This window comes from Mus musculus, chromosome 11, assembly GCF_000001635.26.
Source record: "Mus musculus strain C57BL/6J chromosome 11, GRCm38.p6 C57BL/6J".
NCBI lineage: Eukaryota > Metazoa > Chordata > Mammalia > Rodentia > Muridae > Mus > Mus musculus.
In genome coordinates this window covers 32,586,419-32,608,597 of record NC_000077.6, presented here as the reverse complement: position 1 = coordinate 32,608,597, position 22,179 = coordinate 32,586,419, and the positions used below count along the sequence as shown (strand labels likewise).

The 22,179-nt window shown below is 49.7% G+C and overlaps 1 protein-coding gene across 3 annotated transcripts in view; it reads right to left on the bottom strand.

Moving 5' to 3' along the window:
* Positions 1–22,179, bottom strand: part of Stk10 (serine/threonine kinase 10) — a 91,330-nt gene that overhangs the window by 15,998 nt on the left and 53,153 nt on the right. Inside the window, exons 5-12 of one of the 3 annotated variants that reach the window (NM_009288.2) lie at positions 21,213–21,285; positions 19,648–19,842; positions 19,107–19,188; positions 11,849–11,983; positions 9,614–10,159; positions 7,727–7,857; positions 4,808–4,931; positions 4,298–4,477 (exon numbers count right to left, since the gene is read on the bottom strand). In NM_009288.2, coding sequence (NP_033314.2) covers positions 4,298–4,477; positions 4,808–4,931; positions 7,727–7,857; positions 9,614–10,159; positions 11,849–11,983; positions 19,107–19,188; positions 19,648–19,842; positions 21,213–21,285 — 1,466 coding nt within the window. Of the gene's footprint in view, positions 1–4,297; positions 4,478–4,807; positions 4,932–7,726; positions 7,858–9,613; positions 10,160–11,848; positions 11,984–19,106; positions 19,317–19,647; positions 20,063–21,212; positions 21,286–22,179 lie in introns of all 3 variants that reach the window. The other 2 variants (NM_001359177.1, NM_001359178.1) reach the window with 2 other exon arrangements.

The window sequence follows — 22,179 nt, the reverse complement described above, 5'->3', positions numbered from 1 at the left end:
CATCCACATACACATGGACACACACACATGAGCAACAGGCAAACTCACCCTTGTAGCTAAAAGCATTAACGTGCCTTTCTCAATACTGATGGGGAAAGTTTGCAGGAGACATGAAGGACAGTCAAGCTGACGTTTGTGCTACACTCTACCTAGTGCATGCATGCAAGGGACATTTACTAACAGTTCTCAAACATAAAAAGAATCTTGAACTTTTTAAAAATTCACAGGAAGTAGCCTATGGGTCAAAGAGGAAGTTGCAGAGTATATTAGAAAAGAATTTGAGCCAGGCGGTAGAGGAACATGCCTTTAATCCCAACACTCAGGAGAGATCTCTGAGTTCGAGGCCAGTCTGGTCCAGAGTATGTTCCAGAACAGACAGACAAAAAAACCTGTCTTGATAAACAAACAAACAAACAAAAAAACCCCAAACCAATCAACCACCACCACCACCAACAACAACAACTAAGCCAACAGGGTCTTTCTTTTTTTTTTTTTTTTCTTTCGAGACAGGGTTTCTCTTTGTAGCCCCGGCTGTCCTGGAACCCACTCTGTAGACCAGGCTGTCCTCGAACTCAGAAATTTGCCTGCCTCTGCCTCCCAAGTGCTGTGATTAAAGGAGTGCGCCACCGCGCCCGGCTAGCAGGGTCTTTAATACGGCACTTAGGCAGATCTCTGAGCTCAGAGCTAGCCTGATCTACCTAGCCTGTTCTATGCTGGCCAGTTACTTAATAAGACAGATCCTGTCTTTAAAAAAAAAAAAAAAAAAGATCTGGGCAGTGGTAGCACACACCTTTAATCCCAGCCCTTGTGAAGCAGAGGCAGGCGGATCTCTGTGAGTTTGAATCCAGCCAGATCTACAAATGGAGTCCAGGACAGCCTGGGCTCTTACACAGAGAAACCCTGTCTCCAAAAAAAAAAAAAAAAAAAAAAAAAAAATCAGAATCAAATCAATGCTTTGCTGCTAAGAGACTTAATGAGGGAATACTGACTGGGAACAAGGAAGAACTATTTCTATTTCTAGCTGACTTCCTGCTGGACCTGAGCCAGCACATAAAGCCAATAAGAGGTACATCAACTGCAAAGAAGAAATGAAACTGTTTCTGTGTATACAGGAAACCTCAAGGAATCTACCAAAACAAAAAAACCAACCAAACAAAAAAACTAGAATAAGACAGTAAGGCTAGATACAAGTACACTGCACAAACAGTCATGTAGCTCTATCCTTTAGTAATTAGCTAAATTGACACTTTAATTTTTATTTTATTTTATGTTTATGGGTGTTTTGCTTGCATGTATACCTGTGCACCATATATGTGCCTTGTGATGACAAAGGCCAGAAGAGGGAATTGGGAGTCCTGCCCCCCAGAACTGGAGTTACAGAGAATTGTGAACTGCAACCTGGGAGCTGGGAACTGAACCCAGGTCCTCTGAAAGTACAGTTAAGTACCCTTAACTGCTGAGCCACCTTTCCAGTCCTCTAAATTGATAATTTCCAAGTATCTTATAAAAGTACCCTCCCCAGAAGACATAAATCTAATTCTAATAAATCAAGAGTGGATTTGCATGCTAAAAAATTAAAAATCACTAACAGTCAGGCAGTGGTGGTGGCACACGCCTTTAATCCCAGCACTCGGGAGGCAGAGGCAGGCGGATTTCTGAGTGTGAAGCCAGCCTGGTCTACAGAGTGAGTTTCAGGACAGCCAGGGCTACACAGAGAAACCCTGCCTTGAAAAACAAACAAACAAACAAACAAACAAACAAACAAAAAACCTGTCATCGGAGGCTCAGTGTTGTTCTGATGGCCGTTTCACCCAAATTGATAGACAAAGGTAATACTATGATGTGAGTGAAAAGGCAGAGAGGGGGAAGAGCCAGTGACTCAGGACTCAAACTACCTGATGCCAAGGTTCACCAGTCTGGGCTCACAGACACAGACAGATGAACCCATGCGATGTGCAGACCCTAAATGCACCAAACCAGATCGGCTCATCACGGTCGACTCCTTTTCCCTAAAGAAAACTTGGCAGAAGGAGGTGGCTATTTCCAACACACAGTGCTGGGACAGGCAGCCCACAGCAAACCCTGAGCCCGTCCACACCTTACTCCTTACAGAATGATCTCATGGGGAAATACAACACCAAACATGGTAAACTTCTAAAAGACCGCACATCCCATTGGGCTGGGGAAGGATTCCTTGGCTTCTTAAATAAGCCATCAAAAGAGTCATCCCTAAAGAAAACAGTTCCAGGACAGCCAGGACTGCACAGAGAAACCCTGTCTCAAAAAACCAAAAAAATTAAAAAAAAATAAATAAAAAGAAAGAAAAAAGAAAACAATTAGGTTTGTGAGACAAGCCATGAGAGGAGAATAAATATTTGCAAAATAACATCTCATAAAGTCCCAAATATAAAGAGAATGTCAGAATTCAGTAAAAAGAAACCAATCTCCCAGCTAAATAAAGGAACAAAAGAGTTTGGGACAGACACCTCACCCAGAAGTGGCATGCAGGCAGCAAGGAAGCACACGGTTGGTTCAGAGCATCTGTGTGATGTCATCGACACGTGCTCACAATCTGACTTCCAACCCCCACAAGCTTAGCCTGTCTCACCCTCTCTTTCATTTCCCAGGTTTTTATTTTTATATTTTAAAAAATATTTATTTATTTATTTAATATATGTAAATTCTCTGTTGCTGTCTTCAGACACACACCAGAAGAGGGCATCCAATTACAGATGGTTGTGAGCCACCATGTAGTTTCTGGGAATTGAACTCATGACCTCTAGGAAAGGAGCCAGTGTTCTTAAGTGCTGAGCCATCTCTGGTTCCCTCCTTGGGTGACTGTGTTACTGAGAGTGAGGAGGGATTACCTATGCATTCACAGGATGTCAGCAGGAGATCAACAGATGGCCCCACTCCATCCCCAAACTGTGACACCCTCCAAAATGTGTGCAGACACTGTCAATGTCCCAGAGAGCTGGGGACAGAAGACTCCAGCTCAGAAACACAGATTTACATAAAATTCCTAAAGGAACAGTTCATTTGTGTACCTTGGCCTCTGTGCCAGGCGTGGCATCCAGTCCCAGCCCAGTGACCGTGACCACTCTACCACATGACGTAAGAGCTAGACTCAGAACTGAACTTTCACTGATTGCTGATTGCTTTGCTTTGGGAGACAGAACATTAAAAGCAGCAATCGAGCACAGGGTCTGAGTTTCCTTTCGAAGGCATGGAAGACACTAGAGACATTCTGATGACAGTGGGAAGGGGCAGAAGAAGAACGAAGGCAGAGTCCTGTGGGGCCACTTGGCAAAGAGGCGGGCCCAAGGACTCCTGGGACCATTTGCAGTGAGCCCTGTTCTCTGGCAGAGAAGCTGCATTCCAGGGCAGTGAAGTCATCTACTGCATTGGCACCCCATTTTCCCAACCAGAAAAACAATCTGGCTTTTAACTAAGAAGCCCCCAGGGTTCCTTGCAGCGATCTGGTGTGCAGGGCTAGGGAACTCAGAACCATTTATAAACTTAGCTGCATGACAGGGACAGATTCTGAGAGACAAGTCATTACAGAATTTCATCAACCCGCAAACTGAGTAAAATTCCTCAGGGAAAATCTAGTGAGCCAACCTCCCCATCACCAGAGCTCCCTGCTTCAGTTACAGCAACCGACACAGAAGCAGCTGCAGTGCGTTGGACAGCACGGAAGACCCAGAGCTAGCTGCCTGGGGGCCTCAGGAAGGTGTGTGTTGGCTATATGCAGGCTACACCATCATATGGAGTGGTGGCCTTGAACCTTCTCCAACCCCCAAGCCAGGAGGAGGAGGAGCTGACAGAAGGCACTTAGAAAGGACCCAGCTAGGGGTAAAAGCCAACACAGGAAAGGGGCACCCAAAAGTCAGAGAAAGAACTACAAGTGTCATAGCTTTGTGGCTGGGCACAAGGCCCCCCAGTGTGGCTGCCCCAAGAAGGGAGGCTATGACGGCGAGTTTTATGTCAACTTGACATAAGCTAAAGTCATTTGGAAAGCTGGACCCTAAAAGAGAAAAGACTATCACCAGACTGGCCTGTAGACAGCCTGGGGAGCATTTTCTTGATGGATGACTGATGTAGGGGGCCCAGCTTACTGTGGTTGGTTCTGGTGGCCCTGGCTTCTACAAGTAAGGAGGCTGAGCAAACCGTGAGGAGCAAACCAGTAAATAGCAACCCCATGGCATCTATGTCAGCTCCTGCTTCCAGGTTCTTCTGCTGCCCCGCCCCCGCCCCGCTCCCCGGCCCGGCTCCCCGACCCGCAGCCTTTCACCACCTCCTTCTTCATTTGCTTGAGTTGCTCTTGGAACTTGGCGTAGTCTCGATCCTGCTCCAGGCGGATCCGCTTGGCCTCCTCTTTGCGGCGCACGCTGTGGTCCTGCTCCATCTTCTCTACCTGCTGCTTCTGCTGCCGCTCCAGGTTTTCTAGCTCCACGTCATAGAATTTCTTCTTGGCCTGGAAGGTGCACAGACAGACTAAGAGGTATCCAGGAGCCACTTCATACCTCAGAGTCTGTTCAAGATCCAGACTTGAGTCCCAGCCCAGCCACCCTTTGCTGTGTGTCTCAGGGCAAGTTACTTAACCTCTCTGTTTCCTCTTCTGCCCGGGCAGGACCATGGCACCGCACTCCACACAGGGGATTTCCTCTAGGGGTGTTCCTATTTGACTCAGGGTCACTGTGACCTAACCACCCTTCTACGACTTCTACAATGCCCCTCCCCCCCAACCCTCCACCTGAAGAAAACCCACAGGCCAGAAGCTCCCGGGGGCTCTCCTCTCACTCACGTTGATTTCTTGTTCAAAACGTTTGTGCATCTGCTCCAGCTGCAGCTCGTGCTTGCTGCTCAGCTGCGTCTGGTTCCGATGTTCTTCTTTCTGCAGAAGCCGAAGCTCTCGGAGCTCCTGGCGCCTGCGGATTGACAGACACAAACGTTTCCAGTGGGAAGGGGGCCCCCAAGACCATGGTATTCACAGTCTGAGCTGTGAAAGGATGGGCTGTGCAGCTGAATCTTGCTGACTCAGGCAGGGACGGGACCAAGATTCAGGCTTCATTCAATAACCACTGACAAAAAGGTGCGTGTCCTCCATATATAAAGAACACTTACAAATCAGTAAGGAGGAAGGAACTATCTACCACCCCCAAAAGTGGTACACAATATGGACAGACATAAAGCAAACAAGTGCAGAAACAAGAAAACTTTGATATGAGATACAAATATAAAAGAAAAATATAAAAGGCAACTATAGGTATATAGAAGAATTCATACTCCAGGCAATACTGATATAAATTAGAAGAACATTTTGGAAGATACTGGCAATATCTTACAGCCTTTTGGCACCCCAGTTTCACTTCTGGATTGAATAAGGATTTTTTTGTTTCTTTTTTTTTTTTGGTTTTTTGAGGCAGGGTTTCTCTGTGTAGTCCTGGCTGTCCTGGAACTCACTTTGTAGACCAGGCTAGCCTTGAACTCAGAAATCCGCCTGCCTCTGCCTCCCAAGTGCTGGGATTAAAGGCGTGCACCACCACCACCCGGCTGAATAAGGATTTTTTCAAACATTTTTAAAAAATACATGATTTTGTTTGTTTGTTTGTTTTGTTTGTTTTTTCTGAGGGTTTCTCTGTGTATCCCTGGCGGTCCTGACTCACTCTGTAGACCAGGCTGGCCTCGAACTCAGAAATCCACCTGTCTCTGCCTCCCAACTGCTGGGATTAAAGGCGTGTGCCACCACGCCCGGCTGTGATTTTTTTAAAATTTTTTAAAATTATTTTTCATTTTTTTAAAGATTTGTTTATTTATTATATGTAAGTACACTGTAGCTGTCCTCAGATACTCCAGAAGAGGGCATCAGATGGTTGTGAGCCACTATGTGGTTGCTGGGATTTGAACTCGGGACCTTTGGAAGAGCAGTCGACGCTCTTAACCACTGAGCCATCTTGCCAGCCCGTGATTTTTTTTAAAAATTTTTTATTACATATTTTCCTCAATTACATTTCCAATGCTATCCCAAAAGTCCCCCATACCCTCCCCCCGTGATTTTTTTTTTAAAGGATGTTTTTAACAGTGTCGTTTATAATTAAATTTCATTCCACTGGCCAAGACTTGGAGGAAATCCCTAGAACATCCTAAACTATTTCTATTCTGGAATGCTGGATGCTTCCTCCAAAGCAATGATGGCCTCTGCAGAGCCCTGGTCTCAGGGAGCTCCGAGCATCCTCATGCCCACAACCCGCAGTCCCGGGAAGGCGCTAAACACTGAAAACTTAGGCAGAATCTCACTTGTCAACTAGAGACCCAACGCTTGCAGTTTATCTGCCAATAGACACGGTGTGAGGAACAGCCCCCTCCTCCCTCCCCAAGGCTGTTAGTGACAACAGGAGCTTGAGAGGCTACTTCAGTTAAGTGGCTGGCTTGCCTTGTACCTCCCTTCTTGGCCACTCCTTCCCGTTCTCATTGGTCTGCCTCTGAGATGTTCACTGAATCCGACCTCTGCTCCCTGCTGGCCTCCGCCCCAGCCCAGCCCAGCCCAGCCCAGCCCTGCCCTGCTCAGCCTAGCATGAGGCTGATAGTCTTAGACAGCCCCAGTGGCCAGATGGGACATCAGGGCCTGTCACTATGTGTCACCTCCCCTCCTGCCGAGCCTGGAATCCTTCACCCTTCCCTCGAAGCACACAAAGCTCAGGTCTGGCCCCCACAGACCACAGTCCCACTCTCCTTCTGGCCTGGAGTCCCTGTTCTCTAAGGTCCTGATATAAATCAAGAGGCACTCGTCAGGGCCTCAGCAACTACAGGTTCCCTCCAAATGCCCTAGCTCTGGGGATTTCACCTTATTCCACAAGCTCAGCTCAGGGTGGTGGTGGGGAGGTCCCTGAGAACAGCCTGTGCCCAGCTCAGGCACTGACTACTACATCACTCTGTGTATCCTCACAGTGTACAGCACAACCACGAATTAGCCTGTGTATTGTGTTTGGGACCCATAGGTATAAACGTGACACGGGGCATCGCTTCACACATCTGGATTTCAGTCTGCCCCCCCCCCCAGAAGAGGATTCAGGAGTGGATAGTTGGGTGGATGTAGGATGAATGATAACTGAAGAGGTGGGTGGATGGATGGACTAAATGGATGGTTGGACAGATAGATGGGTATAGACATGAGTACATTAATACATTACTATATTAGACATTAGTACAGACATGGGTAGGTGGATAGATAGATGGATAACTGGGTGGACAGATGGGTGGGCAGATAAATACATGGATGGATGGATGGATGGGTGGATGGATGGATGGATGGACAAATAAGTGGAAGAAAATATAGATGAACAGTCAGGTGGTCTGTAGATGGGTGGGTAGACAGCTGGAAGAATGAGAGGACAGATGGATAGGCCAATGGATGGGTGGATGCATGGATGGGGATTAGGTTGCTAGGCAGAGGAGCAGAGACATGGCTATGTGTATAGAGGTTGAGTAGATGGGACACTGGGCATGTGGACGAGTGAGAAGACGGACAAGTGACAGACAGACAGACGGACAGATGGATGTGTGAGTACATGAATGCAGGAGAAAGGGTCTCAAACGCACTCTTTTGCCTCAGCCCCTCCCCCCACTTCACGCCATGGACGGACAGCCGTCCCACCCACAAGGTCGATGCCTGGCACTCCCAGGGCACCCGCCCGTCCCCACGCTGGTGCCTCCCTGGACTTGCCTGAGAAATCTCATCTCCTCGTCTTTCTTCTCATCCTCGCTGATGATCTTGGAGGTGGTGATGCTCACCTCCACACCATCCACCACAAACCGGCGGGTCCGTTTCAGGGTCTTATTGTGCAGTTTTGAGCCCTGGCAACGAGAACGTGCTGGAACTCAGCTAGAGTAAGGTCCGCAGCCTGGGCTCAGGAAGGATGTGGCCATCCACTGTCCCCCTTCCTCAAGCTTGCCAAGCAAGGCCTAAGCCTCTGGCCTTAGGCCACTTACCTTCTGCTGGTACGAGAGAGGCTCTTAACTCACTAAGGGCTTCTTGCAAAACCCAGACCTGACATAAAAAAGAGCTGTGTGTTCACCCTCACTGACCACTGCCAGCTTTGTGACCGAATAACTGCAGTCCACACAGGCTGCTTGGAGAGGACTCCCTGGCCCTCTCTAAGGTGTCATGGTGGTACGGTATGTGTTGCCCATTGGAAATGTTCAGTTCTAACTCAGTTGAGGATTTTGAGAGGGGCCGGTACTGGTTTTCTGATGGCCTCTGTCCTGCCCACTGACTCTGAATTTTCTACCAGCTCCAAAGGCCCTTCATACTAGAACCTAACCCTGCCTCTGCTACATAGCCCAAGGGCTTTCCAGCCCCTTCAAGAGGAGTGGCTACGCCAGGCAGGCTAAGAATTGGTTCCTTGTTCTGTATGCTTCTGCCCAGAGTATCTCACCTGGGCTCTCAACACTTACTGCCTTTTTTTTTTTTTTTTTTTTTAATGGTTCTGGGGACTGAACCCAGGGCCACATATACCTAATGCAAGCACTCTACCATTGGACCACATCTCCGGCCCAAGAAGTACAAGACACTTCTATATAAAAGCTGCTGGCCACGGTTGGGCAACTACATGACTATTGTGTCAGTTCTGAAGAAATAAAACAAAAAGCTTCCAAGGAGGCTCCCGCTTGAGCGAGCTTCTTTCTGCTCCAGCTGCTCCTACGGAGCTGTCAGCTGCTCCTACCCTCATGGCCTCGCACTTGACAGATGTGCCATCTTCCTACCATGTGTTTTATACTGAGCAAATCTTAGAAGGTAACAGGGAAGTGCACAGCGTCAATCACTCTCTCCCCCAGATCTCCCACATCAGCCGATGTTTGGGGGTTCAGGTGGCCAACAGTAAGTTTAGCAGAACTGCTGGAGGCAGACAAGGAAGGGGGTGACTCCTCCTCGCTGCTGGACAAGGAAAGGGCTAAAGGCACACAAGGCCAGGAGCCCAGCCCGAAGTCTGGCCACCTCCCTATCTTCACCCACACAGCCTTGTGCCAGCTGCCAACTTCTTTGAGTCTCCGCTGCCCATTTGGAAATGGTGAGAAGGAAGAGCCTTTTGGTTCTCTTTAAAGCATTTGCACAGGGTGGCTACACTATTTACTGTCACCCACTGCCAGTCAGGAGGCCAGAGAGGAGAGTGATGGCACCCTCACTGAATATATCTGTCAGCACTTGTCACAGAGCTGCCCCCAAGCCGGGGAACCTCCACTTCAGGAATGTTCTTTCCCACTTTTACTGAACTCTTTAACTGAACTTTGAAATTTGAACCCACACTAACTGCATAACATTACTATCTTATACTGATTCCGTGTAGGGGGATAAGCTATCAGGTGAGCTAAAATCTTAAAGACCCAAATTCATGAATCAGAGGCTTTATGTGCGTGCACACACATGTGCATGTGTGCATGTGAGTATGTATTGCTAAGCATGCACCAAGATCTGGGCTCACCCTGGTGCCTCTTACAAATATACAAATCAAATACAATGCAAATAGCTTCTGCCTGCCTTTGAGAATGGAGCCTGAGCATGGCATATTGGCCAACATGCCTGCCCTGGCCCCAGGGTGACAGGTGACGTTACCTTGAGAGACAATGAGCCCGTTTCTTTGTTCAGTGACAGGTCAGCAGACAGGGAGGTGCCATAGTCCATGCTCTCTGAGGTAGACAGGTTGCTACAGTCCGAGGCCCTCTTAGAATGGCTTGGAGTGACAGAGCTGGGGAGTTCCAGGCCACCGTTGGTCAGAGCCTCGCCACCCAAGGTCTCCAGGGCACTGCTGTTAGGTCGGCTCTGGTTGGCCTTTTGGGACTTGCTGGCTGCAGGACTCGGGTTCTCATCCTGGTCAGGGATTTGTTTCTCTTCATCCATCTGAATTCTGGCATCCATGGACAGTGGCCGGGACTTCCGGAGGGGAACAGGCACCTTTAAGTCATTGTCATTCTTGGAGAGCCCATCTGCAGGGCTGGTGGTTTGGAGGGGTCCATCCCCAGAGGGTTGGCTACAGGACCCGCTCACAGGCTCCTGAGGCTGGCTGGGAGGCAGGGGGGTGGAAGAATCCTGGAGAAGCTTGTTGGAGTCGAGGCTTGGCTGAGTTACATTGGCAGAGTCCTGAGTGTGGTTGACCAGGGGCTAGAAAAGAGCCAAGGCTGAGTTGCTGGGGCTCCATAGTGGTGGTTTAGCCCCATAGGTGACAGGCTAGCAGAGCAGAGCAGAGACCACTGAGCCTAGTCTCCACCACTCCCCACAGCCTTTCTTAAACAGGCTACCACCAGAGCGAAGTCTCCACTCCTCTCTCTACTTGTAATTTCACCTAACAGCTGCTCCTGTCCTCTAAGGAAAACAGACTGTGGCCCAGCAGACTGTCACAGTGTGCGGCCTTTTCTTACCCAAGGCCAGCTCTCCCAATTTCAACACATACTGGCGATCTGATTTTTTTCTTTTGGTTTTTGAGACAGGGTCTCAGATATTCAGGCTGGCTTTAGACCTACTGTGTAGGTGAGTATGACCTCGAACTTTTGATCCTCCTGTCTCCATCTTCCAAGTGCTAGGATCATAGGTGTGTACCGCCATGCCAGTTTTAGGGGGTGCTGGGATGGACCCCAGGGTTTTGGCCATGTTGGGCCAGCGTTCTATCAACTGAGCCACATGGCCATTTTAGTAATCTGACTTTTCACATGTTATCTGTTGATTTCTAGATGGCAACTAGGTCACATTAAAAAATTACATAACAGATTTCCAAGTTCGAGGCCAGCCTGCTCTACAAAGTGAGTTCCAGGACAGCCAGGGCTACACAGAGAAACCCTGTCTCAAAAAACAAAAACAACAACAACAAAAAATTACATAAAGTGCCAATCAACCCACTTAGGGCTGTCTTCAGCTTGCCTGCACCATGTATTCTCCTTTTTGTGGGGTGGAGAGTATTGAAAATGTTGCTATGATGAAACCAAATACTGATCTCTATGGATCAAAAATAGATGTCTATTTGTGGCATGAAGATGGAAAGAAGGCTACAGGGGTGACAACTGGGTATGGGGCAGGGACCTGGGACCTCTTCCATCTGAGTAAGAACAAAAACCAGATTTTTGCTTTAAATGTTTCCAATGAAGCCTAATTCTAATTAAAAAAAATTTTTTTAAAGATTTATTTATTATTATATATAAGTACACTGTAGCTGTCTTCAGACACACCAGAAGAGGGCGTCAGATCTCATTGCAGATGGTTGTGAGCCACCATGTGGTTGCTGGGATTTGAACTCGGGACCTTTGAGAAGAGCAGTCAGTGCTCTTAACCGTTGAGCCATCTCTCCAGCCCTAATTAAAAATTTTTAAGTTAAAAATTTAGTGAGCCAGGCACAGTAGTACACACCTACCCTTAATGTCAGCGCTCAGGAGGCAGAGGCAGAGGCAGGCAGGTCTCTGAGTTCATGGTCAGCCTGGCCTACATAGTGAGTTCCAGGCCTGTCAAGGCTACACAGTAAGACTCTGTCTCAACAGCCAAAACTGTGAAGGTCCTGGGGAATGGGGGGTAGCAGTCAGCTCTGTGACAACTCAGCCCCGGTTTACTGGGGACTCTCTAGGGAGAACAATCCCCCAAGAGGAGCCCCTGGATTAGACTGAGTCCAGGGAGCCTAGGACAGCTCTGGGTCCTGCATGCTCCAGAACTTAGACCTGGCCAGTTGCTCAGCCTCACCTGGGCACCCTGGGGTTTCAGGGGACTTCCAGCCAGCTGGCTCCAAGAGGCAGAAAAGAATCCTCCCCCAGCCTCCCTCCCAGGGGCAGCTGGGGCCCACCCATCCACCCCCATGTTTCTCAGACTTACCGGAACAGCATCCACAGCATCCTCCTCTTCTCCGTCCTCCCTGCCATCCTCAATCTCCTCCATTACCTCCGCCTTTGCCTCGGCCACCAGCTCCCGAAGAGCCTTATTGCTGGTGACTCTGCTGACGAAGGGATGCTGAGGAGAAGACACACCTGCGTTAGAGCCATCTGGAGCCAGGTGTGGGGCTGGAATAGCTGCAGGACTTGGTCCTGAAGCAACGAGGAACAACTCTGGTCCCAAAGGCAACACGTGAACTTGAAGTTGGAAGGGGAACTCAGAAGCCCTGCAGGAGGTCAGGAAGCCCTGCATGTAGAGGGAACACCCGACTCGACTCTTCGACTAAAGCTTGTGTGACCCTGAGCATGCCACTCCTCCTTTTCTCCTTGCTGAGCCATCTCCAAAGGACAGACAGACAGACAGACAGACAGAGACAGTCATGCTGAAGCCATGGGAAGTCATGAGGATAAAATGAGACGATTCATGTGAAAGTGCCTTGTAAAGTCAGGGTCCAGCCCATGTTCTTCCTTGGGATGATGTCATCTGTTTGTGCTAGCCTTGCCCCCATCCAGCAGTTTCATTCCATTCAGTTCTGCTGCTGTAGAGAACCCGACTAATATACAGACTAAATATGGTTTATGTTCTGATACGGCCATAAGCCTACGGAAGACAGCAAGTATATATAGTGTGATGCTCTGAGTGAGAATGGTCCCCATAGACTCATGCTTGAATACTTGGTCCCCTAGACTCATGCTTGAATACTTGGCCCCCTGTTGGTGGAACTGTTTGGGAAGGACTAGGGGGTGTGGCCTCACTGGAAGAGGCTTGTCGCTGAAGCTTTGGAGTTATGTTTCTTTCTTTCTTTTTTTTTAATGTATTTATTTACGTACTTTATGTACATGGTTATTTTGTCTGTCTGTACGTTTGCACACCAGAAGAGGACATCAGATCCCATGAGACTACAGTTATAGATGGTTGTGAGCCACCACGTGGGTGCTGGGAATTGAACTCAGCCTGCTGCCATGCTTCCCTAATTGATGGTTACGAACTCTAACCCTCTGAAACTGAAGCCCCCAAGAAACCCATTCTTACATAAGCTGCTTTAGTCGTGGTGTCTTATCACTACAATAGAACAGTAACTGAGAAGCCCTCCCATGTACCTACAGAGTCTCTTCAAGGACAGAATTCTGTGATAAGGAGCATGGCTGCACATCCTAGCCCTGAACTAACTGCTAATTTAGCTTGCTTCAAATTGTATATGTGGCTACCATTGTGGGCTCAGGTGTGTGCCCCTCACAGACCCATCCTCTGACTAGGCAGACATCGCCTTCCTACTTACTCAACAAGCCCGGTAACTTTGTGTCACTATGATTTACTTGTCTTACTGTTTTTTTCTTTTGAGATAGGTTTTCATGCAGCCCAGGCTGGTCTCAAACTCTATGTGGCCAAGGATGTCTTGAGCTTCCAGTCCCCTGGTGCTAGGATCACAGGCATGCACCAATATACCAAATTTATGCAATGCCAGGAATTGAACTCAAAGGGGCATGCTAGGCTAGTAGGCTAGTCTTCTACCAACAGGGCTACACCCCACAACCCCCAGTCTCCAGAATTACTCTCTGCAGCAGATGTGATGATTCATCCCCTGCACTGAGCAGAGGTCCTGAGGCTCAGCAGGGTCGGTGCTTGGGACAGATGCTCAGCCGCGTCTCTATCGTGATCTCCACCCCGACTCCTTTCTGATTCCACTGCCCAGTCCCACTGAAGGACCATCCTGCTGCTGCTGGCCATGTCGGGGTGTTTCCTGCTCTGGGTGATCAGCTAGGGACAATTTTGCCTCTGTTGTCTTTGGGCAGAAATATCTATTTGGTTTTTAGAAAGGCAATGTAGAGTTTCTTGGCAGTGACTGAACTCTAAGGGCATGCTTTTACATATATATATATATATATATATATATATACCTTATAAAACCCCAAAGCAAAAGGTCTGGGGATGTTTGGTTAGCCTAAAGCACCCTGAAGAAGCACCGTGGAGAGCGAATATGCAGATATCTCCTCCCTGGCATAAGGAGTGGCCACAGAGGGACCACTCAGCCTCCTTTGTCATGAGGGGCAGAGGGAAAGGAACACTGGAGGCTGAGGGGCGTCCCTGGGTTGGATTTGCTCATCTGGGGTTCATGGGAAAAAGGCTCTGCTGAAACCCACTGCTGTTATCAGAAATCTTACTTGTGGATGAATGGTGTCAACAAAAATGTTGGAGCATTCTTTCAATGACTAAAAATGACATTTCTGACACTTTAAGGACACATTCAGGGGGCGGGGGAGGTGGCTCGTCAGTTAAATTCACTGATTGCTCTTCCGGAGGACCCAGGGTCAATTCTCAGCAACCACTTGGGAGCTCACAACCACCTGTGACTCCAGTCCCAGGGAGCTGGTGCCCTCCTGTGGTCTCCATGAGTGTTGCACACAGGTACACAGATCTACACGCAGGCAAAACAGGCCCCCTCCCCCCAAATTAAAACATTAAAAAAAAAAAACATATTCAGACCTGGAGAATTCCATGAGAAACTATTCCTTTCAGTTTGTGCATTTAGATGTTCCAGGGGCTGGTGAGATGGCTTAGTAGGCAAGCCTGAAGACCCGGGTTTGATTCCCTATGTGCCAGATAATGGAGAGAACTGACTCCCACAGCCTGTCCTCTCATCTCCGTGCTATGCCATGGCGCATGTGTGCCCTGCCCAATACACACAGAAAACCAAATCAAACAAAAGTTTCCTTTGTGTCTGTGTATAGAGCAGGAGCAGCGGCTTGTCTAATGTGTGTGAGGTTCTGAGTTCAGTCCCCAGCAAACATAAAAACCAGTCACCAAAGCCGAGCGGTGGTGGCACATGCCTTTAATCCCAGCACTTGGGAGGCAGAGGCAGGCGGATTTCTGAGTTCAAGGCCAGCCTGGTCTACAAAGTGAGTTCCAAGACAGCCAGGGCTACACAGAGAATCCCTGTCTCGATAAAAACCAAAAAAAAAAAAAAACAAAACAAAACAAAACAAAACAAAACAAAACAAAAAAAAAACCAGTCACCAGTGGACAGGCAGCAGGCCACTCCCTGCTCAATTTGTTCCCCTTGAGGCTACAAACATCATGTCTTTAAAGAGCTGTGTTCACTATGTTTTCTTGCACCAATCTGATCTCAGTTCATCTAATCCAGTGGAACTGTGAATTTCCTGGCCAGTTACACAGTGACTCCTGGAGGTGACCTTATGTTCCAGGGCCAGGTCAAGCCTTTCACTGAAGGGGGTCAGAAGACACACGACAGATTGACAGGCTGGAGGCTGACAGATTGACAGGCTGGAGGCTGGTGGAAGCTTCGTAGTCTCTCTGTGGCCCTCCTGAGAGGGGAGGTGTCACATCCAAGCTGGGACTCAGGAGTCACGTGGGCAAGGTTAGGGAAAACCCCTGGTACCGAATGTTAGGCAGAGACACAGCCTCTAAAGACCCTGTGCCAGGCTTGGGACTGGAGGCCAAAGCCTGTGCCTGGCAGACAGCCTGGTAGGTAGGCAAAGGAAGCGAGGAGGGAGTCTGGGCGGCATGCACAGCCTTGGGTACAGTGAGCCACTCACTCCCAGGTTACTCTCAGCTTTGCTACCCCTACCCAGGAGCTCGTTACTCTGGCTGCTGCATGTTTCCAGTGGTCCCCAGTGGGCTTCTCACAGAATTAACCAATGGGTCACTGGGATGTGTAGGGTTAAGTGTGCTGACAAGGTGACGGAAGCCAAAGCCACCTGGGATTAAACCCCAGCTCTCACAGACAACCTGGGCAAGTCAAGAGAGCCTCTCTGCACTGTAGTTTGCTTATCTGCAAAGTAGGGATAACAGTTAAGGTGTTCTGTGTGCTCTATAGTGAGTATTCAAAACAGCATCATTACTACCAACAACACCATCATAATCACCATTAGTACCATCACCACCACCATAACCCCATCATTATAATCACTATCATTGCCCAACAGATGGCGCCACCATTACTGACTGCCATCACCAGTGCCACGTCAGGAGCAGAACAATCTGGGCAGCCTCGTCACACCCCCTGCCATTCCTCTACCAGAACATAGCTCTCTGGGAATGATGAGAAGAGCCAAGATGCCCAGAGTGTCTAAAACCTGTAACACGGTGACCTGAGCAGGACACCACAGGACACTGCTCTGCACCAGCTAAGGCAGACGTGGCACAAACCAGCAGTGCAGGCCAGGGTTCTCAGAGTACAAGGTTTCGCCAAGGCATCCTGCATATTGATCAGATTAGTAGCCCTTGAAGGGAGCCATCTGCTCTGCCTATATGGAGCTCAAGGTCCCTGGGAAGAGACAGGAGGGAGGACAGCCGTTCACGGAGGCCCAGTTAAGCAGGGCAGCTCCCTGCAAGGGGCCCAGGGCAGGTAGTTGGTGTGTAAGCAGCCCTGCCAAGGCTGACTGGGCCATGATTTGTGTTTAAGCTCTGAGAGACAAGGACTAGGCAGGGAGGACTGCCGCCTCAACCTACCGCCTCTAGTTGGGGCTGTAGAGAAGGCTTTCCACCCAACTCAGATGCTGAGGTCCCTCAGAGAGCTGGACCCAGAAACCTCCCAGAATGGCCAAACACCGGGCAAACATTCCCTATGCTGCCCCAGGCATTCATGACTCTGCAGAAGGGTGGATCAGAGCTGCCTCATTGTCTACCCCTCCAGGAGGAGGGATGGCTGCTCAGAGCCAGCTCTGCTGAGGGCTCCAAGATGCCAGTGTGGAGGAGGCAGTGTGCAGTGTGCCAACTGGCACCTCTCTTCGGCCAGGATCTCTGCTGTCATGAAACACATGTCCTTTCCAAGGCTGATTTTCTCTCTTTGTGCTGAGAAGCCACTAAGGGGCGATGCTCAGATCAAAGTAAGCTCTCCTCACCTGCCGCCTGCCCCCTTCTCTTTGTTTCTGCGTTCCTCGGTTCCTTTTTCTTCTTAATTATTATTTTAAAAAACTTTATTTCTGTTCTACGAGTACAGGTGTTGTGTGTGCACTATGCACATGCAGTGGCTGTAGAGGCCAGAAGAGGGCAATGGATCCTATGGGACTGGGGTTATAGACAGTTGTGAGCTATCCTGTGAGCGCCAGGAATTGAACCTGCGTCCTCTAGATAAGAGACCAGTGCTCTTAACCACTAAACCATCTCTCCATCCCTGCTTTGGACTTTTTTTTTCCTTTCCTCCACTTATTAAAAGCAGCTTCCAGAGTGGCCAAGTCACTAGAATGAGGACAGGAGCTGTCCCTGACAGCTGTGTGACCTTGTGCTGGAGGCGCCTCTGGTCTTGGCTGTGGCAGCACATAGGGAGCTGTTTGCATGGCAGCTAGAGTCAGAGAGTGGCACCATAAATGGGTGTCCCTTTCAAGGGACGCCTCTAGTATCCCAGCCATGCTGTACCCCTAAGGGTTCCACAGCTTTCAAAATAACACCACACACCTGACCAGTAGCCTGGCCCACCATGATGGACTGAGATCCTCCACAACAAGGAGCCAGAAATGAATCCCTCCTCTACGATCCTTTTACTGGGTGTTGTCTCTGCAGCAAGAAGGGCAAGTACTAGCCATGCTAACGAGGGCTCTGTTTAGAGGGAAGACTGGAATCTGTTTACAGAGTTTGACTCGGGGAGTGGCAGAACCAGTAAGGTAGCCATTATCTGAGTGAATGGCGAGGCAGCTCCGAGAGTGGCCGCATGGAGGTGGTGCATTCTGGGCCTGTTCTGAAGGCAGAGGGAATCGTACTCATGATGAGAGAGGGGTGGAGAATGAGAGAGAGTGCCAGGCTGCCAGGGACGAGATGGGCAGCCATTGCAGAATGCACCTGAGGAGGGGGCTGAGGCTCAAGTGGCTCTGAGCATCCAGAGATATGCAGAGACAAAGGTCTGGGGTCAGGTCAAGTTCAGGGACTGAACTTGAGGCACGAAGCCAGGGGCCCCCACAGGCTGGCTGTGATCATTCCAGCAAACAGAAGGAACAGAGAGCCCAGAGCTCACCACAGTCATCAATTGTGCTAGGTGAACACGGCAGACAGGGAGTGAGCCGTTGGCTGTGGGGGTGGGGGTAGGGGTGAGGGTGGGAGTGGGAGTTGTCAAGAAAGAAGGTGCTAGCCCCGGCATGATGAGTGACAATCCTGAGCTCCCTGCTACCTCCAATCCATGAAAACTGCCGCTGAACTGTTAGTGAGCAGGGTCCGCCACACACAGACTTCCTGGCTACCTACCCGACCAAGGGAGAAACGGAGGCACAGAGGGAACTCCTCACACCCCTCCCTAATTTCAGATCCAGGTTACCAACTGCAGCAGGACACTGGCCAGGGACAATTGTGCAGACGAATGACTGAGCCACCAGCTCTAGTAAGTTTCGGTGGCTTGGCCACACAGGATACAAAAGGACAGGGATTAGCAGATACAGGGCTGAGGTGCCCACAGCCAAGATGTGCCCCAAGCTGCCATTCCAACCAGATGACCTTGGGCAAGGACTTCCCCTTTGAGCCCACTGTCCTCAGGTCTGGCAGACCCCTGTATCCCTCCCACCCTACATTTTAAGAGGTACTGGAGAAGCCCCAGCCCATTTGAGGGCACCTGGGTAAACTGAGGCAGACCTCCTCCCGCCCCCTCTGCCCTGTGCTCTTCCACTGCGCACTGAGAATCCCCTGGCAGACACTGCTTCAGCTAGGAAGTGGAATTCCTGGCTCCTGCCAAGGCTCCGGGTGACAGCTGGTCTCTGCCCTGACCATGTCAGGCAGGCCGGATACCCTGGCACGGGAGGTGCCATTTACAGGAAGCAACCGGTCCCAAGAGGCTTGGGGCCTTTGCACCTTACAGCAGCTCCGTCTCCCAAACAAACACGCCATGCTGAAAGTGGGCCTTGAGGAAGGCCACACATTTGATTTTGAACCAGAAGTGTGGAAGGAAAGTCAGAATCTCCCATGCGATGGATCCACTTCTGTTTTGTTTTTCTTTTTGAGAAAGGGTCTCTCTACATAACAGCTCTGGCTGGCCTGGAACTTGCTAAGCTCCTGGCTGGCCTTAAACTTGCAGTGATCCTCTTGCCTCTATGCAAAACCTTGTGTCTGTCCCAGGTGCTGGACTTAGAGGTGTGAGCCACCACATCTGAGTTCACCGGACACATGGAGCATTCCTCACATTGGGCACCGTACCTCACAGCCGGCTAAGAACTTGACCTTGCCGGTGCCTCTGAGGAACAATGCAACGAATCTCCCTCACCTGCAGCAGCTGTGCAGCACTGGGCCGGGTTTCTGGGTTCTTATCCAAGGCTATCTTCAGAAAGTCTCGGAACTCCACAGACCTGGAGGACAGGCGTAAGTAAGGAGTGAGCCACAGCCCGGGCACCGCACGCCCAGGGCTGGGTGTGTGGAGACAGGGTCCATGGGACAGCCTTCTTATCATGCACACCACTGTCCAGGACACAGACGTCTAAAAGGAACATAAGCAGGATGGGAATGAGCATGGCAGTGTCAGAATCTAAACCTAAGTCCCCATTCCCAGCCTGGCCATGTGGCTGATTGGGCTCTGATCCTATTCAATATGTTCCGGGACATAACGGGATCTCGTCCTGGCTAACTGGCCTTGCTCTCGTGTCTAAGGTTTTGTATAGTTCAGGAGGGCAGTTCAGAAAGGCCTGGAGGTGGCCCTCTCCTCCGTTCCCCCCATCCCCGACTTTAGAGTCCACTGTGCACACGCAGACCCAGCACCACACGTCTCTGGAGTGGCTTCCGACCCTCCAGGATTACACAGCTCTCCTTACCACTTGGAGGGTGTAAGCAGGGTAGGAGGGTCCGACTTGGCAATCTTGAGCAGGACCCGCATGGGGTTGAGCTCGTGGTGTGGGGGCTCGATCTGCGCCATCTCGATCAGCGTGATGCCCAAGGACCAGATGTCAGCCTTGTAGTCATAGGGGGCGTCCTTCATGGTTTCACACAGCACCACCTCAGGGGCCATCCTGAGCCAACCAAGGAACAATAAGGGCTAAGAATTGGGCCCCTGAGGATGCCGCTCGTAGCTTCAGCGTCTCGAACACCACCAGCACCACACTGGAGGTTTGGCAGTATTTGAAGCCATGATTTGAATTACTGGCATCCTATTGTCTTCCTCAAGGGTCTCGGCCCGCTGCAGTTCCTGGAGCCCGCCACAAGGTGGCAGCAGCCATCCAGAACAGAGTCCTGGGGAAGGGGCAGGTGGGTGAGGGCAGAGGGGCGAAGGTTCCAGCAAAAAACAAACAAGGTAGGACAGTGGGGTAGACAGAACAGGACATCACAGAGAGAAAGGGGGATGGGAGAGAAGAGAAAGGAATAACGGGAGGGGTGGGAGAGAAAGAGTTAAGAGTAGTAAGCAAGCAAGGAAGGGGCTGAACACCATGGCCAGTTGTAAAAACAGAACACAAAGTAATCAGGTGTGAAACTGAGTGAGAGCTTGGGCTTGGGGTGCCACCTGGATGCCTGCAGCCTGGATGCCTGCAGCCTGAGCCTGGATGCCTGCAGCCTGGATGCCTGAGGCTGGATTCCTGCAGCCTGAGGCTGGATTCCTGCAGCCTGAGCCTGGATGCCTGGATGCCTGCAACCTGAGCCTGGATGCCTGCAGCCTGGATGCCTGAGGCTGGATGCCTGAGCCTGGATGCCTGCAGCCTGAGGCTGGATGCCTAAGCCTGGATGCCTGCAGCCTGAGCCTGGATGCCTGCAGCCTGAGCCTGGATTCCTGCAGCCTAAGCCTGGATGTCTGAGCCTGAGCCTGGATGCATAAGCCGGAGATTGGATGCCTGAGCCTGAATGGATGCACTGCAGGTGTGGGAAGGTGGGGCCCAGCTCCACACATCTGCAGGCTGAGGCCAAAGCAAGACTTCAGGTGTCTTCCTCTACAAGAGAGCCCTCTTCTCATAGGTGGTTTTTATTTTAAGTTAGAGTTTTGAAAAAGGACAAGACACAACAGGCGTAAGAGAGGCCCAGGGAGATTTCTCATGAGGACAGGAAGTGAATTTACATTGTTCTCATGTACCCCGCCCATAGCCAGCACCCTAAACTCAGTACAAGTGTTAGACGAACCAAGAGCTGAAGCACCTTTTCAGGAATCCGGTTTAGTTTATTAGTGGGGTGCTTTCCACTGTAACCCCAGTTTACAGACGAGGGCGTGGGGAAGCTAAGCCACTTGTGCTAGGCGCAGGAGTACCCAGAAGAGAAGCAGATGCTAGACACACACAGTTTGAGCGGCTGACTAAGGGCTCTGAACTGGCACCGCGTGCCCCACACACAATCCACCCAGAGGCAACTAACCACGGGGTGTTAGGCTTGCTATGTCCCCAGAGGCCCCACGACTCACCAGTAAGGTGTCCCTATGAAGGAGTCTCGCTTTTGCAGAGTTTTCAGATTCTTGGCAGACACACCAAAATCAGCTGCAAGACAAAACCCTAAGATAAAGTCATGGTCGAGGGAGTCTTCCCCACCCACACCCTTTGGGTAAAGTCCTTGGTGTGGTGTGGACTCAGGAACACAATTTCGGGACTCGGGGATGAGGCAAGCATGCTTGGGGACTTTTTGTTTGTTTGTTTGTTTGTGAGACCCTGTCTTAAAAAAAAAAAAAGGGCCAGGCTCATTTGATATAGTAATCTCTTTTTTTTAAAAGATTTTTTTTTGTAGAACATGATTTTAATATTTTCAACTGTTGATATTCAACAAACAGAATAGTTATTTTAAGATATACTTCATTGTTTTTAAAGATTTATTTATTTATTATATATAACTACACTGTAGCTGTCTTCAGACACACAAGAGGACGGCATTAGATTTCATTACAGATGGTTGTGAGCCACCATGTGGTTGCTGGAATTTGAACTCAGGACCTCTGGAAGAGCAGTCAGTGTTCTTACCCGCTGAGCCATCTCTCCAGCGCCCGGCCCAGTAATCTATAAATCCAATTAAGAATCTACAAAATAACACTAAGTACAAACAACTGCAATACTCATCAGTGTGCTGTTCAAATACACAGTGGCAACCAGAATTACATAACTGTCATTTAAAAAATAGACCTTTGTGCCAGGCAGTGGTGGCGCACGCCTTTAATCCCAGCACTTGGGAGGCAGAGACAGGCGGATTTCTGAGTTCGTGGCCAGCCTGGTCTACAGAGTGAGTTCCAGGACAGCCAGAGAAACCCTGGGCTACACAGAGAAACCCTGTCTCGGAAAAAAAAATAAATAAATACACAAACAAACCTTTTTAAAGTTATTATCTGTAATCGCTTGGCTTTGTCTTTTTCTTTTCTTTTTGGTGGCTCCTAATTTCACCTTATC